The sequence below is a fragment of the Siphateles boraxobius genome, unplaced genomic scaffold (genome assembly GCF_051911475.1).
Source record: "Siphateles boraxobius isolate OS27281-9 unplaced genomic scaffold, OSU_SipBor_1 29, whole genome shotgun sequence".
NCBI classification, from domain to species: domain Eukaryota; kingdom Metazoa; phylum Chordata; class Actinopteri; order Cypriniformes; family Leuciscidae; genus Siphateles; species Siphateles boraxobius.
Window position 1 is genome coordinate 11,247,626 of NW_027508908.1, and position 25,745 is coordinate 11,273,370.

Here is a 25,745-nt window from a genome sequence, read left to right on the forward strand (position 1 = left end):
GTGTTAATGCTGCTGCTGCTGTGAAAATGAGGAAACAAACTCATTCCATCTGCTCCAACACATGGACCATTACCACACTCCACTCTGCATGCTGGAGGTTAACGCATATAAATGTCACATTGAAATCTTCCAAACGTGCGTTTTGGTCACTAGCTCCAAGGATACAGACGTGGCTCTTCAGGTCATTTCGGAGACCTCTGCGGACAAGTTCGTAGGCTTCTTCTTTCTTTCCCAGGCAGTTCAGGGTCAGGCCTTTCATCGCCAGCGTCTCTGCAAAGATCATAACTTTTTACTAATTAAGCCCTAGTAAACTTACACGGGATTGGTAAACAAATGTCTCAGCTGCAGTCTAAATCTATATAGATATTTTATGCAGTAATAATGAGCCAGAGTGATATGTGGCAATTTTGAGATTATTAATAACAGTGCCCAATTGGTCATTCTGCCCAGTCTACTGTTCTGTCAATACATATGGACATGTTTGATTAAAAATTTTTCAGTATATGCTCATTTCAATTAGATTTGTGTCCATGTTATTCACATTAAACTGTATAAGCTAAGTATGGTTCTTACCTCCATGTTCTGAGAACTTGGGATTGGAGAGAATCTGTTTGCAGAATTTCAGTCCATTTCTGTACTGCTTGTGTTCATAACATCGCTGATGACATAAGGAGGAAAAAAAACTATTAATACAAAAAATATAAACTCATTCAGTCGTCTTACAGTTGAAGAAAACACAGTTTTGATAGCCTAGTAAGCCTACATTATATTTGCATGTTTATGTGCCCGATAACCGGTATACAGAAATGATATATTATCTCTGTTTTTGATAGTTATAACAGCACTGAACTGAACAAAACCGTTTTAACACTTTTTTTCCTATACTGTAATTTTACTTCTTCCTTCCATACATACCAAAAATACTTCTACATCAATAAATAAAGGGGTCTGAAAGAATGCAAACAATAAAAAATAAAGTGCACTGTCGCTAAAGTGTCTCTTTTAAATAAAAGCTCTGATCAGGTAAACAAACGTCACATAAAACATTTAAAAAATAATTCTAAAAAAAAAACATTCTAAACAGCGTTGCTACTTTAGTGCAGCTTATTACAGCTTATTACATCGGTACCGAGTCAACCGCTTCGCGTATACAAGCAGGAGCCATCTTTGGAAAACAGTCTTGACCAGTCGAACCACAAACGCCATGCTACGTCCTGGTCGATAGTCACAGTTCAGCTCACGTAACACAGCGTTCGTGGTTCGACTGGTTGAGACTGTTTTCCAAAGATGGTTCCTGCCTATACGTGAAGTGTACCGTCTTTATAAAGTATCTTCTTATTAAACTGTCTGTACACTTACAAAGTTCTCAATGCTTCGGTTTGCAGTTAGAGACCCTAATTATGCTACCATGTTAGTTTGGGGCTATTTTGAGCCTTGTTATTTGTATTATCTAGCGATTTTTATTTTTACTTACTCTATGCCCCATTCACTAGCATTATAAGCTAATCTGTGGTTAAACTAAAACTAACATTAAAACTGGGTACATTCGATTATCATGAAAACGCATCCCAGAGAACGATCGACTCGGTACTAGGGGTGTAACGATACACAAAACTGACGGTTCGGTTTTCCCACGGGTTTGACACCTCGGTTTGGTTCGGTTTAGAAAGCTAAAAAAAATTGTAAACAGTGGTTTAATGAAAAAATGGTGTCTTTGTCTTTAAATTAATTCAATTACAATTTAGGGATGGGACGGTATGAAAATTTCATATCACGATTATAGTGATGGAAATTATCGTGATTATCAATATTATCACGGTTTTGTTAAAACAAGATGAAAGTGTTAAAAAGAACTGATGCTCACACTGAAAACATTTCAACAAGTTTTATATTTGAGAATCAACAAACAACAAATAAAACGAGCAGCTCTATGCACTTTTTAAAGCAAGATTCTATTCTGTGGCAATTCCTTATAATGACCGTCGTCAATAGCAACGCATTATAACTCAGTGCACATACACGTATATCACAACGGACGCGCGCTCTCATTTCATTCAAATACAACTTGTCATCTTGCGTCTGGTTTTTTGATTGTATTGAAAATGAGTTGATTTATTGTTTACAGAATTTGATAATATTGTTGTGATCATCTTGTCTGGACGAGTTTTGTATGCTGTACAAAATGTATTTAACAGGTAAGAATAGAGACATTAATCTCTATTCAATATGTCCCCGTAATTATGTGGTAAAAAAATCGGTGCAATAAGAGTACAATGAATATACATTATTATCTCTTAAATGTCACTCTTAATAGTCTTGTTTGAACTTGTTCGTTCGTCTTTGGCTCAAAGCCACTTGCTGCGAACTTTTCTTAGCGGAAGCTACACGTTTATTTCAAGAGAGTGAGATAAAATATTTCAACTCAAAACAAAATTTTGTGCCCAATTATTTATATACCATCCTCGATTAAGTTTCCCTCAGGATTTTTGTAAATGCCAAAATATGACCACACCTCAGATTTGGTCCTCTTAAAAGGCTGAAAAATCTCCCGAACACGGTCACCGCCTTCCGCCATTCCTTGGAAAAATCCCAACATTGCGCGCCTACGTCAGACTGTTGCTGGCTGGACAGGATTTATAGTGAGTTATTAAAATTACGATAATCAAACACGGTTTTAATGATAATTGAATTCTAAACGATATTACTAACCGTCAGTACGTTTTATCGTGGTTTATAGCGAAACCGGTAATCGTCCCATCCCTATTACAATTAAACGTTTTGCAAGGAAATCTGCTAATGCTGTAAACTATATAGGGAGCCGCACATTACTATAACATTAAAGGTTAACAACGAGCCTAAATTCAGATGCTATTTATTTTTTAGATATAATAATCAACACCCAACACATTGTATGAAAACATGTAAACTGAACATAAGGCGGTTTTTGCATTAACTTTACTCTAATTTGTTACTGAAATATAATAATTTACACAGTTGCTGTCATTTTCATGAAAGATATTTTAAACGTACATTAAATAATCAAGATATAATTAACAGGTCAAGTAAAACATAATATATAGGATAATATAGTGCATGTATTTAGTGCAAGAGTTAATTTCTCTAGGAACCAACAAGTTGTGGACACTGAATCACTTGCCTGCTGAGGTAAATATAATGCTAGTGACAAGCTATGCCGTTTTATTGACGTCTTTACGCTGCTAAAACACTGATTGAGCGATTACACGAGTTATGATGCCTTTCAGTAAGTATACTGTATTTTTCAACATACCTTCAGGTGTCCATTCATGTTTATTCTGTAACTGAGGAAGAGATGATCGCGTTTACTCGCGCTCCGCGCTGCCGCTTGAAATGAGGAGCTAGTACAGCGATCTGTCACGCCACATCAAAGAGCGCCAAAACGGCATTTATTGTTTGATTTTTGTGATCAAATAGTCAGAATTTGAAGATTACACCTTGCTTGTTATCGAAAGTAACAAAACACAGAGCTTGCTATTTGGTGTTAATGGTGGGTAGGCTACAAAACTGAATTCGTTGTGTATACATTCCAGGTCCAATGAGCCGGGCGGGGCGGGGCGTGTCCGTTACGCCACGAGAGTATCGCGATTCGAATGGTGGGTTCTGTATCGCGGTTCTTCGGTTCGGATAGAATATCGTTACACCCCTACTCGGTCGGTACCCATGTGTTATTTAGCCCTAGGTTCATTTTTGGCCAGAATTGTCCTTTTAACAATAAGCAAAATACATGTCAAATACAAAATACAAAGTCAATTTTTTTCAAATAGAGAACACCAATAAATGGCACGCAATTCTATAAACTTTGCACGGATATAAGATTCGTTTTAAACTAGTTTTAAAAGGTTTATGTGTTGTTTAATAGACTAAAGAGTAAAGCGAAAGGAAGACTGTGGAATATTTACTGAAATACGCATATATTGCACATACATCTGTGTTCAGAAAAATAAACAAAACACATACATCACTATTACCGAGTCCATCTCATCTAGAATGTTATCGGAATTATTATTATTAATGTTTTGTCTGTCTATTTAGCTATTATATTAAATGCATTCATTTTATTTTTATTTTAACTCTGGGTTCTCCAAAATAAACTGCAAGTGCAGAGCTTTGGCAGTACTATATGCATCTTCTCTAATGGTTAGTGCTTTCTAAAGACAACCCATAGCTGGCTAACCTTGTGTGAGGGTGCGCTTGATAAACGCACATGCTCACGCTGTCCCCTGCAAACACTGTAAATGATGGTAATTTACTTTGAGTAGTTCTATTTGGAGCAGCTTCTGTTTCCTCTATTACACAGGCCTCTGCTCAGCTAATAGGTGGTGAGATCACTAACATCACCTCATTCTGTCAGCTAATCCGAAATCAGCTCTTCGACATTCAATAGAGGACTACTTGCATGGTTTCAAATCAATTCAGAGTTTCCTATATACAACAGCCTTTCTAAATTAAAAATAAAGACTTGAAAACTATCAAAAGGGCAGTCTCAGTAGATTTTAACAACACGATATGGACTTGAGTTGCTAACTACTTTGTGTTAGTGGCTAAGTACAATAGAACAATAAACTCAAAATGTTAAACTACACCACCTACTCCCACACAAACTGCAAACAATATAGTTTCTCTTCACAACTGAAGTTTGTATTTAAAGCTTGTATTATATGGAATATTATAAAGTTGCAAATCATGATGCATAACGCATCAGAGAACGCAACGTGAGCCGAACAAGAGTCACAGCACAGATCAGCAGAAGGACTCATTTCGTTTATCATTTCGTTTTCATTTATGTATGCTGTCCTTATTTTTCTCTTTGATCACCAAAATGACATATTTAAATGTTTTTTCCTTGTGAAAAATGTATGCATGGCTTAAAATAGATTGAATGTAACTTTACACCATTGCTCTATTTTATGCACCAAGCAGCAACCTTCTGGTCTCTCTCTTGAAGCCAACACGGAAGTGACTTAAACTGCAATTCATCAACTGGCCGCTAGAGACAGGCTCCAAAAGAGTCAATCCCATAGACACCATATGTTAAAATGCTTAACTTTACAGCAGAAAAAAATATGTTTACACCCTGGTCCAAAAAGTGTTTTTTGTCTATATAGCTAATTTTGCCCTTAATGACAACTATGAGGGGGTGACTTTTTTACAACTCATCAGTTTAAGTTTTATTAGGCCTTAAAATTCTGCATAATAAAGGGCGTGGCCACTTGAGTGACAGAAGGATTGCTGCTGCTGTCACCACCATTAGCCATTTGTCTGCTGTCTGTTTAGCCATCACGTCACCTCAGTTAATCCCGCCTCTTTGCCCAATTTTGGTTATCCGGGAGTGAGGCGCTGGCAAGATGGCGACGGCCAGCTCCGCCCACTTTGGGCTACAAAAATGCTCTTCAGAAACCTACAGGTGACGTCACGCACACTACGTCCATTTTTTTTTACAGTCCATGGCATGCCCATAACCATAAATATGCAAATGAGCCCAACCTCCACTCACTCATACAGGCTCTTCTATAAGTCGATGTAATGAATGGTCATGCGTTTTATGTATTGCTCTCTGGTAATTATTATGATTAGCCTTTTGCTTGACTACGTTATCAAACAGCTAATAATGTGTTGCTAATGTTACACAAACCATGTTCCCGTTCGTCATCTCAGTCTGCCTTCTAAAAATCAGTTAGAAATGCTTTGAACAACTTAGAACGTCAGTGGAGAAAGTCATAGAGTTCATCAGAACATAGTAATATACATCATATACATAATTCAGCCTCTATATTGCTAAATGTACATGGTTTTTCATATCAACAGAAAAATATACTGGGATAACTTGGCTTCTTTTGAGACTCCACAGCTTCAGAGCGGTCATAGTTAATGATATGCTAAAGCCAGCAGGGCACGTCTATGTTTTTGGTTACAACGTAGTTTGTGACGCAAGAAACACTGGCGATTTCAAACCGAGTTTGTTCAAACCGAGACTGTCTTTAGTTCACTGCAGTTTTAAAGAGAAAATACTGGTGTTGTTGACTTATGAATTTGCACATGGTTTGTCTTAAAGCATATTTAAAACACCATATAGACATATAAACAACATTAAAAACATGAATAAAGCCGTCTTATTAGTTTAGTTAATAAAAGTTATGTTTAATATCAGCGAGTTTGTCATTGTACTGTTTTGTTGTCGTGGTTTTCATTAAGAATAATGAATTAAAAGCCATGTTTCAACCACTTTAACTTAAATCAAACCTATACAGTAGTCTAATTTGAACCAGTGTAAGATTCCTTAACTTTTAAAATTTATTTTAAAATTCTAAGGCGAACTTTAGAAAAATAAAAATAAATCTATTGCCTTAAGAAATAAAATACTGCCTAAAAATGCAAACAATTCATTGGACAACATTACTTAAGTACAAAGAATCAAAATGCATGTGCCATGGATAAATAAAATGGAATGCACAGACAATTTATATATTTTTTTTAATTAAACCATATTGTTCATGAAAATAATACAAGAAAAATAAGTAATAAGTAAATGTAATGCATCTTTAATGGTTCTCTCCTGACAACTTTTATTCCAGTTAATTAGTTGTCTTTACTTTTTAGATGTCAACACCTATAAACAACACCTAAAAGTTAATAGACTCTTGTCATGTATGTTCTCCATCTGAAAACATTAGACCGTCAATTTATTTTGCCTATTGTTAATATAAAAAAAAACTGCTGAGTGTTTTATTAATGTAATATGAATATAAAAATTGAATAAAAACAAGTAAAACATGAAATAAACATTGGTTCTGCATATCGGTTATCGAACGTATAAACAACATACAAATTATAATTGGTATCGGTTATAAAAAAAATATTGGTAAAAAGCAATATTGGTTGGGGTGTGACGACACACTTAGCTCATGAGACGATACACTATTGGGTTTACGAGAACGAGATGAGACAATATTTTAACACTTAAGAAAATCTTTAATGAAAAAACATAAATGGGAAAAAATTTAATATTTTTATAGTATTTTATAATATTAAATATTTTATTTGACTGAAAGTCACAAAAAGCAAAACAATGTGTTAAATAAAAATAGACCTAAGTGAACAATAGACTTTAAAATGACTAAAAATACATAACAATGAGGCAATAATAACTGATACAAATAAAGTAATCAAAAGCAAATATGGTTTTATTAAACAACACTTAAAATACATAAAGTAATACACTATATACACAATCAACTTCTGTATAAGTTAATAAATGCCTAGAGAGGGTGCCAACGGCCTGGTGGTGGTTGTTGTCACACTTTACAGCATGATCAAATCCTTGTTTAATATTGGCCTAACAGCATTTAATACAAATGTCCACTTAATATTTAATATTTGGCAACTTCTTTATGATAGAAATGCTGCAGCCAATGTAATTTCTTGAACAAGAGGACATCAAAACACACAAACTCAAGAGTCTATGTTGGCATATGTTTATAAACAATTGCATTACAAATCTGATTAAATTACGCACGTTGCATTCCCAGATGAAAGTTATAAGCAACCCAAACTCACAGCATATGCAGAGATGGAGTTGTTGAGACGTGTAAATGAGAATATATTTTTTAACTGAATTGCAGCGTTTGTGATTTCACAATATTACTGTGTTATATTATTATTCCTAAATGGTTTGAATATATCGTATGTACAGCCTTAGATAACGGTCTAATAATAGGAATTATCACATGCAGTAAAAGACACAAACTCAACTCCGAGATCTCGTCACACCCCTAATATCGGTGGATCTCTAATATTTATTTTGAAATTTTTTTAAAATTTTAGCACTTCAACTTTAACTTCATTTCATTTAGTTATTACCAAGGCTACATTTTTAATTTGTGTTCACATTTTTTGTTTAGGTTCATCTTTATTTCAATTAACAATTTTAATTAAATTGATTTAGATTTAGTAACACTAATAGCACCGTGATATTGTGGCAGAAATGTGGGATATTCATATAGATTTGTATTATATTATTAATGTAGACATGTAGGCTATTAAAGTCTCCCTGCAGTCAATCATTTTATCCCTTACAACTCATCTTTGATCCGATTACCAAAATTATATTTTTAAATGTTTTTATCCTGTGAATTTTTTTTTATTCATGCCTTAAATAGCTTGAATGTAACTACACCCTTACTTCATTTTGTATGGACCTCCACTCACTCACACCAGCTCAGAATACCAACTTTATTGTAGTAAACGCTGCGCAATGGCAAGTGGAAATACTGGTTTAATTCAGTCATGTTTGAACCTGAAACTGATTCAGAAGAAGTGGAAGAGTGAATTATACAGGCTCGTCAACAAAGTCGATGTACAGTATCAGAATGGTCATGCATTTTGTGCATCGCTCTACATCGGACACATAATCGTAATTAATATGATTGAGACAGCTAATAATCTGTACTTGCTAATGTTACACAAACCATGTTCCCATTCACCAAACAATCAGTATCCTTACAAACGCTTTGAACAACTCAACTCAAACATCAGTGGAGAAAGGCATATAGTTCATCATCATCATTGCAATATCATAAACATAATTCACCCGCTATAATGATAAATGTATCCGATTTTTTATATCAACAGAAAAATATACTGGGATAACTTGGCTTCTTTTGAGACTCCACAGCTTCAGAGCGGTCATAGTTAATGATATGCTAAAGCCGGCCGGCACGTCTATGTTTTTGGTTACAACGTAGTTTGTGACGCAAGAAACACTGGCGATTTCAAACCGAGTTTTTGAGACTGTCTTTAGTTCACTGCAGTTTTAAAGCGAAAATACTGGTGTTGTTGACTTATGAATTTGCACATGGTTTGTCTTAAAGCATATTAAAAACACCACAGACATCAACATTAAAAACCTGATTTTTACCACAGGAGAAAGGGAATATAATTCCAGTATTTTTTTAAATTAAGCTACAGTATTTGTGCATTTATATAAAATGTATTTAGGCAACTGTTTTTCATACAAATACCATAGAAAACATAGTTACATTTTACATTTATGGTTAATATTTTTTTTTAAACTCAAACAGTCAGAATATTTCAGTTTTAAAACTGTGGTCGTTACAATTTTTACCGAGGTTACTGCTTTTTTATGAAAAAAAACGTACATCTGCATCCCAACTCAAGCTACTGTCAAATGTGCATTTCTAAAAGACAAAACATGTAATACTATTACTATTGCAGCAGCCTGCACTGCAAACTCTGCTGAACATACACGTCAAAGTCAGGCGACACAAACCTGTTTCATGACTTGAATCACCCGTTAGGACATGCACTAAGAAATTCATTTTTCAATTATAATACTCATTATGTTAAGGAAAAATGACTGGAAAAGTGTAAATAATTCATGTTCCGACAATAAAGAGTAGGCCTAGTTTAAAACCACAATTAACGGTCTGGTTTCTACAACTTTCACTTAGGAGCAAACTCTGCCTTTAAACTTTTATTGTGATAATTATCAGTATCGACTGATATGAAAAATGTTATGGTGGTGATTTTTTTGTGTGTGAATAGAACACACAAGCTAATGTGACTGTCCCTTTAATTCTCTGGCAGTAGAAAGCAAATCTGTGGCTCCACGTTCAGACGATGATCTTGAGTCCCTCAGACAGTCCTCACCGAGAGGTCAAGGTTTTGTTGCTTAGCATAGCCCCATTACTTGAATGTAAAAATATTATTTTTTACACTGACCAGCATTTGGCTCAAAACAATCTGGCAGGAGGACAGGTGCAACCAATCCAACCATGAGCAAAGGTGGTAGAACTTCCAGGTGGGGTCTGTCCTCAGGCTTCACCATCGCCACAATTCGATATTTACTGTCGCATGGTAAGAGAGTTTCTCAGACTCCAAACAAATACAACATTTCAAAGAGCAGCTGCCAGGGTAAAAGCTAGTTACACGCATGAGGTCGAAGAATACAGTCATGGGGGGAAGAAATAACTGATTGTCCTATAACAGTTGAAGGTTCAATAACGCTTTAAAGTTGAAATAACTAACTAGGCCTAGTAGTCCAAATTCTGGAAATTGTTTTTGTCTAATTATTTTAATAAATACTTCAGTAATTAATTATTATAAAATATAAATTAAATTTCAGAATTGTTACGCAGTACTTATCTTTAAATTAAATATTGTGATATCTAATCATACAGGAATCGGTCATCAAATAAAATTTGTTTGTCTATATCAGTCGTGGATTCATAATGACAATGTGATCAATCATGATCGACAGAGCCTAAGGACTCACATATAGTATTTTACCAGATAAAAAGTTAACAACACATAAACAACAACTACTTCTGCAGTTTTGCTTCACAGATAGATAATTTAAGAATAATAGGCTACATAAAATGCTCTTTAAAACATCAGTGCATTACATACCAGAGAGATAACCAAGTTTTTGTAGACTTGCCTTGTAATAATTACAATTTAACATCTTCATGAAATAGACTGTGAATATTATATCCAGACCAAGCCAAAAAACAACACTAGAATCCTCACTATTACATGTAGGAATATTTTTTTAAATCATTGCTTATCATTTTTGACAAAAGAGCAGTTGAGAGTCAATAGTTTACAATAGTTAAGTGAATGCTAATGAAAAAAAGTTATATGCATGCTATGCAAAAGAAAATACAATTGTTCATTGTGTTGTTTTTTGTGGGTGGAATTACAGTATGGCAGCACTGAGAGTTTATAATTAAGGTTATACATGCAAGCAAGCCTATCATGCTATCAGTTTCTATTCTCAAGCCGTCTGCTTTCCACATATCAAATTAATGCCCACATTTAACTCTAATAAATGTAGTCTGCAATAACAAAAAAGATGCCAAGCCGTTTAAATGGGTGTTTAGAAACATGGATAAAACAACCAAAATGCAGCTAACAGAAACATTCATTTATCAAGAGGCCTGCTTGCTAAAATCTATGTTTAATGCATTACATATTAGTGGAGCAAAAAGAATGTAAGCTATGACAGTGAATTGGAGTTGTAAAACACGTCAAGTGTTTGAAGCTCTGAAGTTGAGCATCACTTAACTCTAAGGTTTCCCTTCAATGTCCAAACAACGGAAACACTGCAAACATGTTGAGCTCATCCCATCTTCTCAAACAACTCTGCAAAGCTCGCAAAATCAAAACTCCACCACAAATTCATTTTCAGAGAAATATCCTGAGGATCTTTAAAAGTGGTTTGCTGGATGAACAGGCCACGAGACAGACTGACTTCAGCCACTGGCATAGCTTCACAGCAGACTCAGAGCACTTGACTGTATAAACGTAGTTATATTGCCATTTATGATCAAATAAATGAAGACTAAACTCCCCGTACGCTTTAAGTCAACCAATGACAGTCTCTTTCCATCACCATTGTGTCTGTATGTTAAGCTACATTAGCACAGTGACAGCTAGCAGCTAACAGGCTAAAAGCTAACCTCCATTTGACAGAAAGAGACTCTTTTGATAGTTCAGTTTCGCACGTAGTAAAAATTAGCTTTAGCGCAGAATCACATTCATGACGGTTGCCCACAGGCTTTATTTGTCGGATGGATGTTTTTGTACTGGAGCATTAGCACTCACCAGGATCCTCTTGAACAGAGCGTTTTCTTTGGGAGGCAGAGTGACTGTCGGCATCCTTTACACTCTCTATATCAGCACATGTGAAATGCGTGCGGGTGTGTGAGGCAGCGTCTTCCCCGTTTTTTACCCCCTTATTCTCTGAGTCCTCGCTCGGCTCGATTTAGTGCCCGTGTCAGACTTACTAACCCAGCCCTCACGTGGTGACAGAAAAGCCCCCTTTGAGCCCAAAATGGCCGATGCGGCGCTTCTCCTCCGGGTCAAGCTGCTTGACTTGCTTGTCGCATCACGGACAGCAGGGGGCGCATCATTTGTAGGTCAAACATTTTTTACTATGAATACCAATACAAACAATATCCAGATCTCTAACGTTACATATTTTACAAGGAACTGTGCCATTATTTCTTATCATTAAATTTTAAGGAAGAAGAAGAATGCCTTAAATTTCAGTAACTTAGAGGAATTTAAACTAGCAGATAACCCCTATAGCATGCCCTATAGTCGCCTATTTATTTATTTATTTATTTATTCTTCCATGACCTATTCATTATTTTATTTGTCTTGTTTTAATATGCTTGTCTGTTCTTGCTCTGTTCTCGTTCTTTCAATTTAATAATAAGTTAAGAAGTTAATAAGTTCTTGCAAGTTAGTAATAATGATAATAATAATAATAATAATAATAATAATAATAATAATTTACATTATATAATAACATAATTTTAAAGTATAATTGGTTAAATTATGTAAACAACAAATAAGAAACTCGATAAAAATAAGCTGCTAGATTATAATTTCTTTTTCGTTTCTTCTTTCACAGGAATACATTCCAATAAATGTATCAAAAGATTAGTTTTTAGTTTTTTGGGAACATTTTTATTTTGTTATTGATTAAAAATATATTTGTTTTTCCACTTTCCTTGGCGATCTTTATGGAGATTGGGAACACTTAATTAATCATTTCTGTTACATCATTGCTAAATACTCTATATAAATCCTTTAATAATATAGCCTCAACAGACAATGTTATCTCATTTTTATTTTAGCTCCTAACATATAAATTAGGGACAGAATCCTGAACCGTCTTCTTGTAAAAAAGAGTGTAAGTGTTACATAAGTAGGTTTTATTTCGCGACAGCTGTGTGGGTGAGTGGCATATAAAATGTTGGATAAATAAATTGGTTCTTTATTTTTGGTAGGTGATGCGGAAGTTTTTATTTTTTTATTTACAGAGGAGACAAGTGACAGCGTATAAACATAAATGACTGGGAAAAAATGAACGAGACTTTTATTTTGGCGTGAGATGTGAAAGTGGATTTTATCATACAGTACAGTGCAGTGGTAAATTAATATTTGGGACTTTTATTTTGATAGGTGTTGCGGAAGAGGTTTTTTATCGCAGAGGGGAGGTTGTCAGTGGCGTCCTGCGCTTCTGATAACACTGGCTATCGCTCTCATTCATAGCGGACTCTTCGCGCCGAAATACTGGATGACAAACCCATCCGCTTGAGCTACAGTTATCCGACACATTGCCAATATTAATTCAGCTGGAGGAGGTGAGTGGAAAAAATATTTTTTTCTGCTAAACACTACTAACGCAGACAGGCATCATCTTCTTCATCGTCATCATCATCATCATCGTCATCACCCAGCTAACGGTAACCGCGGCCAGCCAGAGCACGTTATTATAATATTGTTATAAATAATATTAAAGAAATAATACATACTATTAATAACAAAATTATGCGAATTTTGTTTTAATATTGTACTATTATGAGAAATCCATAACACCAAAGCGCGGGAGATAATTGTGATTAAATGTAAAAGATGCCATTGAGTATTTTTAAAAATACCTGTTTATCTTATTCGTTTTTTTATTCTATTCTGTTATAAAAAAGTGAAGTCTTACATTAAATATTGAAAAAATCCGATGGCAGATGTGGTGTTCAATATCGGGGTGAAAGTGTCATGGAATCTGACGCTCCGCCCCTAAGAAAAAAAAGAAGGCGTTTTTTATCATTATTATTTATTTGTTTTCTGTTTGTCATGCTCTATTTTGGTTGTTTTTGTAGATGAAGTTGCGGTGGCGCTGGACGTGTCTCTTGTTGCTCTCCATCACCATGGTAACTTGGGCCCAGGAAGAAGACTTGGAGGATGAAGAGGAGGCTCAAGTGGAAGATGGAGATGTGGACATGGAGTCAGACAGTGGTGAAAGCATTGAAGTAGACGCCAATGTGTCTTTTCAGGTTAGATATCATACCACTAAATAATAAAAAATACGCCTGTCAAAATTGAAAATGCTCACTTAAGAAAATTTATATCAAAATTTGTATAAGAACAGTTAACTCAGGCTCTAATCTTCTTCAAGTTATTTGTAAATACTCATCATATGAATTGCTCAGGTAACCTACAAGACCCCAGTTCCAACAGGAGAGGTGTTCTTTACTGAGACATTTGATGATGGATCTTTGGGCAGGTTTGTGAAGATTATTTGCAATTTGATATTGCACAAAGAAGGAAATCAAAATGACAGTTTTGTGGCTTGTAATCCATGTATGTTTGCTTTGAGATCATCTTTATTCAACTATACTCATAAATGTTGACAACATTTACATTTAAAATGTACAGCTCTTCTGTGGGCAATCCGACTAAGAATATTGATCATTAATTCTGCGCTCCACGGATTGTCAAAACGACGATGACATAATGATCGACAATTTCCACAAAATCAATCAATGTTTAAAAGAACTCTATGCAAATAGCATGGCCTCTTGTTACTTGTTGCTTAATTATTTGTTAGCTTTTTCATCTTTTATTATTTTCTGCAGTTGGCAGGTGTCTAAAACAATGAAGGAGGATGCTGATGAAGATATTGCGAAATATGATGGTTAGTTTTTCCAGCTGAGAGGATTTGCGATTTTGAGTGCCGCTCTTTATTATTTTGTATAAATGAGTAATACTGATAATAGATGTCATTTTATCATTAACCCTACTTAAAAAAAAAATCTGGCAAATTATTATGTCTCTTATCCCTGTAGGTAAATGGGAGGTTGAGCCCCTTAAGGAAAACAAGGTGCCTGGTGATTTGGGTTTGGTGCTGAAATCTCGTGCGAAGCATCATGCTATTGCAGCTCTGCTTAACAAACCCTTCCTGTTTGAGGACAAGCCCCTCATTGTCCAGTGAGTGCTGTTCTTACTTGCAACCTAACTTTTCACAGAATACTGGATTTCTATGATACTTGTAAAATAAAGCATGTGCATTCTAACAAAATCCAATCTATGCAGGTATGAGGTCAATTTTCAGGATGGGATTGACTGTGGCGGCGCTTACATCAAGCTATTGTCAGATTCAGAAGACTTAGACCTGGTTTGTTCATTAATTGCTTCATATTTTTGGAAAAAATTAAGGGTGTGTTCACACTTGGCATGTTTGGTTTGATTAAAACAAACTCTGGTGCGACTGGTTGAATAAATAAATGAGAGCGCTGGTTTTTGAACCCTGGTGCGGAACAAACAAGCAGACAGAGACCCCTGAAAAGATGGGTCTCGGTCCCCTTCCAAACGAACTCTGGTGCTGGTCGGATAAAATATGAACGCAACACGGACCAAGGACTTCTAAACGAACCAAAAACAGGACGTGATGCCACATCATGGACATACCTCAAGCATACATAGTCGCGCTGTTGCCCATCGCAGTTTGGTGCAGGCATCGGAAACACAGTCTCCTTGCAACAGATCATTTGTGTGTGACGGAGGGATTCCTGCCGCTGTTTTGACTTCTTTACACATTTTATAAGCTACTCATGAGTTCTCAGCTGGTCAAAATAGCATCACATGTGAAAAAGATGTTCGATCTTAAAGATGACACTGTGAACACTGGAACCAGGACTAAATTTCTTTTTTTGCGTGTGAACACACCTTAAAAAAAACATGCCCTTGAATTGTCATTAAATATGCATTTTACAGAAATTGAAATGTAAGACACTGGATTCGAATATGATATAAAATTGCCATTGTAAGGAAAATTACAATGTAAGAAAACATATATAATATATATAATGTATGCGTGTTTTGTCTCACAGGAACAGTTTCATGACCGGACGCCGTACAGCATCATGTTTGGGCCGGACAAATGTGGAGAGGACTACAAACTCCACTTTATCTTCAGACATAAAAACCCCCTTAATGGAGATGTAGAAGAAAAACATGCCAAACGGCCCGACGTCGATCTGAAAAAGATCTATACTGATAAAAAAACTCACCTCTACACACTTGGTGCGTACACACACACTTGTGTTCTTGAAATGATAAGATTGTGAAAGCTCTGGCAACCTTTTACAAATATGTATTATTATTACTATCATATGGATATAATAAATGCTAATCAATTGTAATAATTGGAGATTAAATCTGACAAGTATTTCACCATATTACAAATGAAGTGTGACATTTTTTCTGTTCAATTGAAATTTTTGCTCTCTTCTTTTCCACTCTCAGTTTTAAATCCAGACAATAGCTATGAGATCTTTATTGACCAGTCCAGTGTTAGCAGGGGAAACATGTTGACAGATGTCGTTCCACCTGTGAACCCTCCAAAAGAGATTGACGATCCCAAAGACTCCAAGCCAGAGGACTGGGATGAGAAAGCCAAAATCCCGGACCCAGAAGCAGTCAAACCTGATGACTGGTGAGATCTATGATTATTAAGCAAAGTCAAATGCAAAGAATGTCTTTGGCGTGTGTTTTAAAGCTTGTGTTTGTTTTTTTCTTTGTTTCCATGAGTATTTTTTGCCAAAGCCACTTACGTACTTGATGTTAACTTAACAGTTCATTGTTGTGACTACTTTCAGTTTTTATTTCAATTTTAAAAGTCATAGTGACAAACATGGCACTCATATGATGAACCACATAAACTTATGATGAAGTTGTGTCAAGAGAATAGCATCTGTGGTATGTCAAGACACTATTTCTTCTTTTTTTTTATATGTATCCATCTCTATCTAGGGATGAGGATGCCCTTGCTAAGGTGCCTGATCCTGATGCAGTGAAGCCTGATGGTTGGCTGGATGATGAGCCAGAGTTTGTGTCTGACCCCACTGCAGAAAAGCCTGAGGATTGGTGAGAACAAAAGTATTTTTTTTAATTGTGGCTAAAGTGGCTATTTTTTTGATTCAAATTCAATAATTTTTATTAAAATTAACGACTTTTTACACTACACTAGTTTTTACATAATTTAAACCTATTTTAACGTTTTATAAGTTGCAAAATTAAAATGAAATGTATTACAGAAATCACTAAATATGTTTAACATGTTCAAGCAAAAATTGTAGCAGAATGATTATTAAAATGTTATTTTTCTTAATTGCATTTACACTCACAGTTAAGACACTTTTAAATGTGACTGCATTTTCATTAAATGTCCCTCAATGAATGTAGCAAAATTCAATGTGGAATTAAAAATGCATTGCGAGCCGATTAGCTGTCAATCAATGGATCGGGGGCCAGGTGTTGAAAACATGGAAGAAATGTCAATGTTCCTGAAGATCATGTGTGTCTGTCAGTGATAGAACCAATACGTTATTAACACCATAGATATTTATGGGTTTAGATAAGTATTAGAATAACTTTATTTGCCACTGCAAATTTGTCAGTATCGGTCACGCCTGGGAGAGGGTGTCTGACATTTAAAAACCCGAAACACCCAAGGACCCCAGTTTTCTGATTTGTTATTTTGTTTTTGGAATTGTTATTGTGTTTTCTAACTTGTTCATTTGTTTTTAGTCTTTCCCTTGCACTTATAAATTTGTTGTTTTGTTTTCGGAATTGCGGTTTGTTTTGTACTTCTCGGCCACCGTAGAAAAGCCTTCATGTAAACACCTTAAATGATCGGATTGAGCTCGATCCGAACGAAATTTCGGTCAGATTGAAAGGGTTGGTTTATTCCTTTTCTTATCCGATCGAGAGAACATGTAAACACTTGATCGGATTGAAAACCGAAACTGAAAGTACTGCGCAATGTGCAATGAATGATGTTGAAATAGCGTAAAGACGGATGACGTGCGGAACAAGCTGTTCTTCCTGTTGAATAAAGTGTCGTATAAATGAGTGTTTCTCACTCAGCTTCTGTGAAGTGGAACAGGACAACGTTCCACCAGTCCTTTTTTAGATTTCATCCACAGAAGACTGATTTTGGGCATTTGTACTGCGTGATATGAACAGCACAGCACAACGGTTCATATGCTCATTGTCTCCAAATTATGACCAGAAATGGATAAATATTAAGTCTGCTGTTTAAAACAAATAAAGAACCAATGTAGGAGAATAGTTGCTATGTGCAAACAGCAGGAAACTCTGTATATTCATGCAGTGCGGATGTCAAAAAATCTATTCCCATTTGAAGCTTGTGACATATAAATGCGCACATCAACCCGATAACATGTTTAGCGTTCATGTAAACACTAAATTCGGATTCATCAATCTGAATGAATTCAGTCTGATTGAAACAAAAGTTGTGCATGTAAACGTAGCCATTGAGTCATTAGGTCATCAATCATTCAATCGGTGATTCATTCAGTAACGAAACACCACTGTGTGTTACTCTGAGGCGCATAACGGTTCTGTTGCAGCTTTTTTGTTGGTGAAATGATTGCCAATATTGTGTTTATAATTTTGCTCAAAATATTAACTTCTTGTTTATTGATATTGGATGACAAAAGCTTTAAAACCATGTCAGTCTTTTGGAAATTAGTATTTGGGTATTGGAATGGCATAAGGGTGAGTGAATAATAACAGAATTTAAATTTTTATATAAAATATCCCTTTAACGTTTTGAGCACAGACCAGACATGCGATATCTACATGGACAAATACAAACATTGGGGTTTCTTGTCAAAAAGAGAAACTTAAAGGAATAAAGAAAAATATTTAAAGAACTTGAATTTATTGTAATGTATTTGAACTCTTGTCAAAAAATATTTTACATTTAAAGTTCCCCTATTACGCTTTTTACGCGGTTTAGAGAGATTGAATCTTCGAACGAACTGTTTTCAGACTCTTTGAGAAATGAGGTGATATGCAATGTATATTATGAGAAAATTAAAGTTTTTTTTTTTTTTTTACCTTTAATACATGTCAATCTATTGTAGGACACCTCCAAAACCAAATTTAAGAACCTTTAAAATAGCATGATAGGGGCACTTTAATAGGCTAAACCACATCCTAATAAACACATTTAAGTCAATGGCACACATTTTACCATATTCTAATGTAGGTTTGAGAACGTTAACTCTCCCAACTTTTATGCATGTTTTATTAGACAAGTGAATTTTCACAAAATGATTTTTTACAATGTGCACACATTCTTTATCTTTAGTTTAATATGCTTTGTTAATGTTTCTAGTCACAATCATTTTGAAATTACACTTATCATCATTTTAATTTAAAATCCTGAATGTCGTTTATTACATGTTTAACTATACTTACATTTCACCTCACTCTTTTACTGTTTAAACTTGAAATGTTGCGCTGAAATTTATGTTCTGCCTCTATAAAGTTTCTTGTTAAAAGTAGAAAATTAAAAGAATACAAAAATAGATGAAGAAAAATAGTAAAAGAACTATAATTTACTGTAAAGATGTTGAACTATTGGCAAGTAATGTAGGCTATTTATTTTAATAGGCTAAATGACTGTCCTAACCACAACCTATAAATACATTTGAGTCAAAGCCACAAGTTATTTCATGTTCTAGCGTAAGTCTGAGGACGGTAACTCTCCCAATTTGAGTTTTATGAATCTTTTTTATTTTAGACAAGTGAATTATTTACAAAATTAACAATATGAACATTTTCAATGTGCACACATTCATTCTTATGCCAAATTTACTGAAAATGGTTAATGGTGGTTCTTGTCTTGTCACATTCAGTTAGAAATTACATCACATTAATCAAATCAAAATAGACAATTTTGACAATGTTGAGTAGTTTGCATCCCTGGATGTTGAAATGGTCGTTTAACATTTCTATTGTAACAGTTGTCAAATATGACACTTAGCTACGTGCTCTTTATTTCAGACTCTTTTACCGTTAAAATTAAAACTTTGTGCTGGATTCCATGCTTGACCTCTGTGAACAGTAAAGTCCTGCCTTCTTTAATTTGATTGGCCATCTCAATCATTATGTCACATATTGTCATTGACAAGCGGCCTTAGACTATCTTGCCTTATTGGTGTTGTGCGTCACCCAAGTACATTATTATTATTAGGCAATTATTTGACACATTTTATTATACAATCACAAAAATGCTCCCTTTGTCTGATAGAATTTGCAGACAATCATCTGTAGTAATATTACACTATGCAGTATGCAATGCTGTCATTTTAGCTGTATTTCTACCTTTTATAGAGCCTTGTCAGCAGTATTCTATTCTCTCTCTCTCTCCCTCCCCCCCCTCTCTCTCTCTCTCTCTCTCTCTCTCAGGGATGAGGAAATGGATGGAGAATGGGAGGCTCCTCAGGTGCCAAATCCAGCATGTACAGCTGTTCCTGGATGTGGTGAATGGAAGCCAGCCATGGTCAATAATCCTCAGTATAAGGGCAAATGGAAAGCTCCTCTTATAGACAACCCTAACTACCAGGTACTGACATCTGGAGTCTGGAAATGTTGCTTAAGCTCCCAGATTTTATTCAGTACAAGCAAATGTGACACAAAGCCTGTCTTTGACAATTAGGTTAAAACTATTGCATATTTTATATTACTGCTTACTAATTACTAAAATATATACAGTGCTTAGAATAAGTGAATACACACATGCTAAAGTTGACCAAAAAGATTAAAAAAAAAAAATCATCTTTTGGAAATTGAACTTAATGCCTTGATTAAAAAAATTTGGAAAAATCCTACCTTTAAGGACATCAATTTTCTTTGTGAATGAATAATGTATCGTAAATAAATAATTGTTCTTCCTTCAAATACAGGGTGCATAAGTCAGTACACCCCTATGCTTTACATTAAGCTTATACACAGTTGTGCTCTTTGACCACTGAAAAAAAATTTCATTTATTTTCAACGACTTTTTGAATTTGTTAACAGGGTGTGTGGAGTCCACGGAAGGTTGCAAACCCTGATTACTTCGAGGATCTTCATCCATTTAGGATGGAACCATTCAGAGCTGTAGGTCTAGAGCTGTGGTCTATGACCTCTGACATTTACTTTGATAATTTCATCGTTACCGCCGAGAAGGAAGTGGCAGACCGCTGGGCTGCAGACAGCTGGGGACTCAAAAAACTGGTGGCTAGTGCAAATGAGGTATGCCTCTGCCTTACATAAGCTTTGCTCTGGTAATTATTGCTCATTGGGCTTTAGTTTGGTTGACGTACTCACTGTGTTGACTGTCTTTTTCTGTCGTAGCCTGGAGTGTTGAGTCAGTTGGCACTGGCTGCAGAAGAGAGGCCCTGGCTGTGGGTGGTTTACATCCTTACCGTTGGTTTGCCTATTGGACTGGCTGTGCTCTTCTGTTGGCCAAAGGTAAGGCCTGATCCCATAGAGGAGATCCCATTGAATGCAAAAGGAAACACTTGATATAGCGGGCACAGCTATCTGCTGTAAAACACAGTACCAAAATGTACTGGAATGTTTCTCTACATTTATTATTTATATGCATCTATTTGAGTAAAATGAACATTTTTGATTTATTCTTCAAACCACTGACAACATTTCTTCCAATTAAAAAAATTGTAATTAGGAGCATTTATTAGCAGAAAATGGCAACTGGTCAAAATAACGAAAAAAGAGCCACTCATTGATTGGCCTGGCTGTGTGTATTGGAACATTGTCAGAGCAGAAAGAAGCCATTTTTCTTACAGGATAATCTTGTATGCGACTTGAGTTATGCATCCTTCGCAAAGACAGATCTACCCGATCCTAGCCGTACTAAAGAACCACCAGATCATTACCAATCCTCCACCAAAGTATACCGTGGGTGCAAAAGACTGTAGGTTGTAGGCCTCTCCAGGTCTCTGTCTAACCATTAGAGGACCAGCTGAAAACTGAAGTCATCAGAGATCAGAATCAGGCAGATCTGTCTTTGTGAAGGACACATGACGCAAGCCAAAGCCTTGCTTATAGGGCTGGGTATTGACACAAATTTCACAATTGGATTCGATTTCGATTTACAAGCTTGCAATTCGATTCGATTTCGATTCAATATTGATTATTTTGGATATCAGGTACAATACATGGCAAATTTTCTCAAGGAAAACAAATCTCTTAACCAATGCTGTAAACTATGGGAGTCAGTTGTATCATTAAAATTGTTTCATTAGCCTACTATAGCCTAATATTAAAGGTAAAGATTTACTGATTTGTATACAAACAATAACACTTTTATTTATTTTTCTAATAATAAAGTTATATGAAATATAAATATTTAAATGGTGGCTGTCAAAAACTTGCCAGATTTATTCAAACATGCATTAAATATTGAAAAACATAAAATAATTATAAAATAACATAAAATGCATATGTAATATGGTGCATATATTTAGCAAAATGCTCCTCTCTAGAGTTAATTTTTCTAGCTGACTAACGAGTTCATGGTCACTGGATATGGTTTTTCTGAGGTAAATGTGACGTTACATGACATTGTTTACAAGCTGTTTCACTGACGTCTTTCCTCGGTTGAAACAATGATTGAGCGATTCCATGTGACAACAAGGATTTCGATAAGTTATACTCTATCTTTTAACACACTTTCAGATGCTCATTCATGTTTATTTCACGCTGTAACTGGTAATATTAAGATTATGTGTGCTAAGCGCTGCTGCTTCTCTTGAGCTGCGCCAGAGCGATCTCACGCCACAGCGCCAAAACGGTATATGTTTTGGAATTTTGTAAGAAAATGGGCGTAATTTGAAATCTGAGACTTTGTTTCATATCAATAGTAACAAAGCACAAAGATTATTGCGTTTATTGGATGGGATGCGCGCTACAATGTTCCATTCATTCATCAACTGAAAACAGGATGACTAATCGATTCTTGGGATTTAAGAATCGATATCGGTTCGTAAAAATGAGAATCGATTCAAATCGAGAAATCGATATTTTTTACCCAGCCCTACTTGCTTATATAACAAACAAGGCTTTAGAAAAAAGGTACTTCATGTATAGGTCATTCTTGGCTCAAATCCAGTATTTGTTGTGTGTTTGCTATGTGACGAGATCCACATAAACGGAACACTTGAAACACAGTAAACCAGATTAATCAGCTGTATTGTTTATGTTAACTCAATTGATAAGTTGCTAAAGATTATGGTGTTTAGGATTAGCTTGCAAGCACAAAATCCTCTTAATGAGAATTTATCATTGGTAGCATAGCAACAGAGTATCAGTGACCTGCCCTGAAGCGTTCAGGTTTGTCACCAGATATGAACAGATGTCTGTGATGACAGATAGGATGGTGCACTTCTTCCTCTTCCTTCTTCAGTGTGACCACGGTGATAGTGCCTTTCATGTGGACAACTGCTTCTTGAATATTCTTGACTTGCACGTTTATATGTGTATTGCAGAAGTCAGATGATGACTATGTATACAAGAAAATTGATCAGCCCAAAGCAGAACCAGAGGAGGTAGAAGAAGACGACGACGAGGAGGAGGAGGAGGAGGAGGAAAAAGAGGAGGACAAAGGGAAAGATGAAGATGAAGCTATAGCAGATGAAGCTAATGGTTTGTAAAATAAATCCTTTTTCCCATTTAAGTTATTTTCCTGTGTAGCTGTTATTCATAATTTTCTTCTTTTGTTATTCCCTTACCAGTGGATACGAATGGGGACGGGATGGAGAAGGAAATTGGAGAAGATGGAGGAGATACAGATGAAGAGGAGGAAGAGGCCGGTAAGCCAAATGGCTCAGCCTCAGAGGATGAAGTAAGCAAGTTTGCATTGTCTTTTAGTCTTCTGTAGCCAGACTTTTGATCAACATGAAGTCGATTACTCCACCCATTTAGACAAAAAGAGTAGGGTCCTATGAAAATGTGCTGTTGATACAAGCAACAGCGTTCCATCATTTTACTGGCAAGATACCATTCACACATCAGTACCAAAATACCAGTAAACTCTGTGTTGTCAATCATCGTAAATTGACCTTTAAACGCTGAGCCGTTTTCCTCTACATTATTACTTTTGAGTAACAAGCATAAGGGGATGGTCACACAGAACACACTTTTGCTTTAAAAAACATGGGTCGTATAAGAGTTACTATAGTATGCAAAAGTAACTGCAACGGTCAGATGTCCGTCTAGCGCATGTTTACATAGAAAAACAATTAAAAGCAGCGGAACTAACCGTAAACAGCTTCTGACTTTATATTTAAATGGCTGTCTTTTTGCGCTTTAATATTCACAGACAATCGCTAATCCATATCACGATTTGATTTAGTGTACAGCCTTTATTCATCCAAAATTTGCCAAATTCGTGACATTCCGCATTGTACTGGAAATTCCATTTATATGGCTGGATTCCGCGATTCGTCTGTGTTTTCTGCATCGCGACTATCGTAATGGGAAGAGAAGAGACTGTTTGACTGATAATGTAAAATAATAATGTTTTTACATGACATTTAGAAGCATGCAAATCTGAAATCATAACGGTTACAAAGATCCTGCTGGAAAATGGTCACATTTGATTCTATTTTACAGAAACACTGTCCTAACTTATTTTGTGTTCAAACATTACAAAAATGATATGGTGAGCGAGTACGCTCATCATGAATCCATTTTCCAGACCGTGTTTTTGTCCTATCCTGAATCACTACGGTACACCTAAAATAAGTGTTTATATTCAGACTATTTTAGACTGGTTCGGGACATACCACCGCGGAGTAGTCCAGCAACTGCGTGTCTCGTCATAGACATAAACAAAGAGAAGTAGCTCCGTCTACAATGTTCTTCCGCAAGTTCTGTTTATTAACCGCAAGAGCGACAAGTTACAGACTGTAGCTTTAATATCAGTAATCATTTTGTTTTGTTTTAAATCGGTTTGTACTGATAATCTAGATCCACTGATTGTTGTTAGACTGACCGTTTTTGGTCTTTGCAGATGAAGGACGCCAATGAGGAAATTCAGGGCTCAGGAGAAGAACCTAAAGCTGTGAGAAAGAGAAGAGTACGGAAGGACTGAAGAACCACATTTTCCTCGTTTCCTCCTCCCTTCTCTCAGTCCTTTGCCTCTTTTTGCTGCATGCTTTCGGCTTATGTCCTTTAGCATGCAAAAAACGGCAAACCTAGCCGCTCTCCAGAAGAGGTCATCCTTCATCCGACTAAACCTCGCCTCCCCTCTTTCAGTCTTCCGCTTAGTTCTTATCAGTTAACCTTGGGATTTGGATTTAGATACAAAAGTCAGACCTGCTGAGTTTAATCTCCACATTTTTTCCTATTTTCTCTTTTTAGATTAGAGTTCAAGAAGTTTTACTGGGCCAGTGTTTCCCTGTGTGAATACTGTGAAGGGAAATCAATGGACATTTTAGAGAGATTAACTAGTTTATGATCACCTCAACGTTTCAGTTCAAGTTATTAAAAAGAGGTCAGTTATTTTGTGAGCTTTTAAGTTATGAGTTTTTTTAACATGATCAAATCGCTCTGATCGTATTTATTGTTTATGTCTTGTTTGAAAATTGATGCAATTTAGGCATAGAACTTTTTAATCTCGCATTCTACTGTGTTATTGCCAGAGTTAGCCGCGGAGAAGAGCTCCGTGAGACCAGGAGCCGTCTCCACCAAACATCTAGGTCAGCGGAGTGCTAGGAACGCAGATCAGTATTGCTTTTTCGCCATCAAAGAGTCGTTACGCACTGTTTTTCATCACTGACACTCTCTAACTGCAGAGCCAGTCGTAAGCACACTGAAAACACTCCCACTGACATCAGACTGACCGCCATCTATGAAACCATAGAGCTTTGGAAACAAACAGGTTGTTTTTCAAGTGATGAACAGACTTGTTTTTCTGCTTTTTTTAGGTCGTGTGTTCAGCCTTATGAGGACAGCCTTTTGTTTACATGTTTGCGAACTGTTCATTGCTCTTGGAAATAAATATTTACTATAAA

At 35.8% G+C, this 25,745-nt stretch overlaps 2 protein-coding genes across 2 annotated transcripts in view; one reads left to right on the forward strand and one right to left on the reverse strand.

Annotated features, from left to right (window-relative positions):
• naa15b (N-alpha-acetyltransferase 15, NatA auxiliary subunit b) overlaps positions 1-11,955 on the reverse strand; it is a 28,786-nt gene extending 16,831 nt beyond the window's left edge. The window contains exons 1-3 of the mRNA XM_077246573.1: positions 11,662-11,955; positions 574-658; positions 166-270 (exon numbers count right to left, since the gene is read on the reverse strand). Coding sequence (XP_077102688.1) covers positions 166-270; positions 574-658; positions 11,662-11,715 — 244 coding nt within the window. The 5' untranslated portion in view covers positions 11,716-11,955. The remainder of the gene's footprint in view (positions 1-165; positions 271-573; positions 659-11,661) is intronic.
• Positions 11,956-13,031: 1,076 nt separating this feature from the next.
• On the forward strand, positions 13,032-25,745 carry clgn (calmegin). The gene is made up of 15 exons (XM_077246575.1): positions 13,032-13,211; positions 13,728-13,901; positions 14,058-14,131; positions 14,484-14,542; positions 14,694-14,835; positions 14,941-15,022; positions 15,738-15,930; positions 16,153-16,342; positions 16,660-16,773; positions 20,131-20,287; positions 20,743-20,958; positions 21,061-21,177; positions 23,217-23,373; positions 23,463-23,572; positions 24,743-25,745. Exons 2-15 carry the CDS (start codon positions 13,728-13,730, stop codon positions 24,821-24,823), a joined length of 1,866 nt encoding a protein of 621 aa, XP_077102690.1. The 5' UTR covers positions 13,032-13,211; the 3' UTR covers positions 24,824-25,745.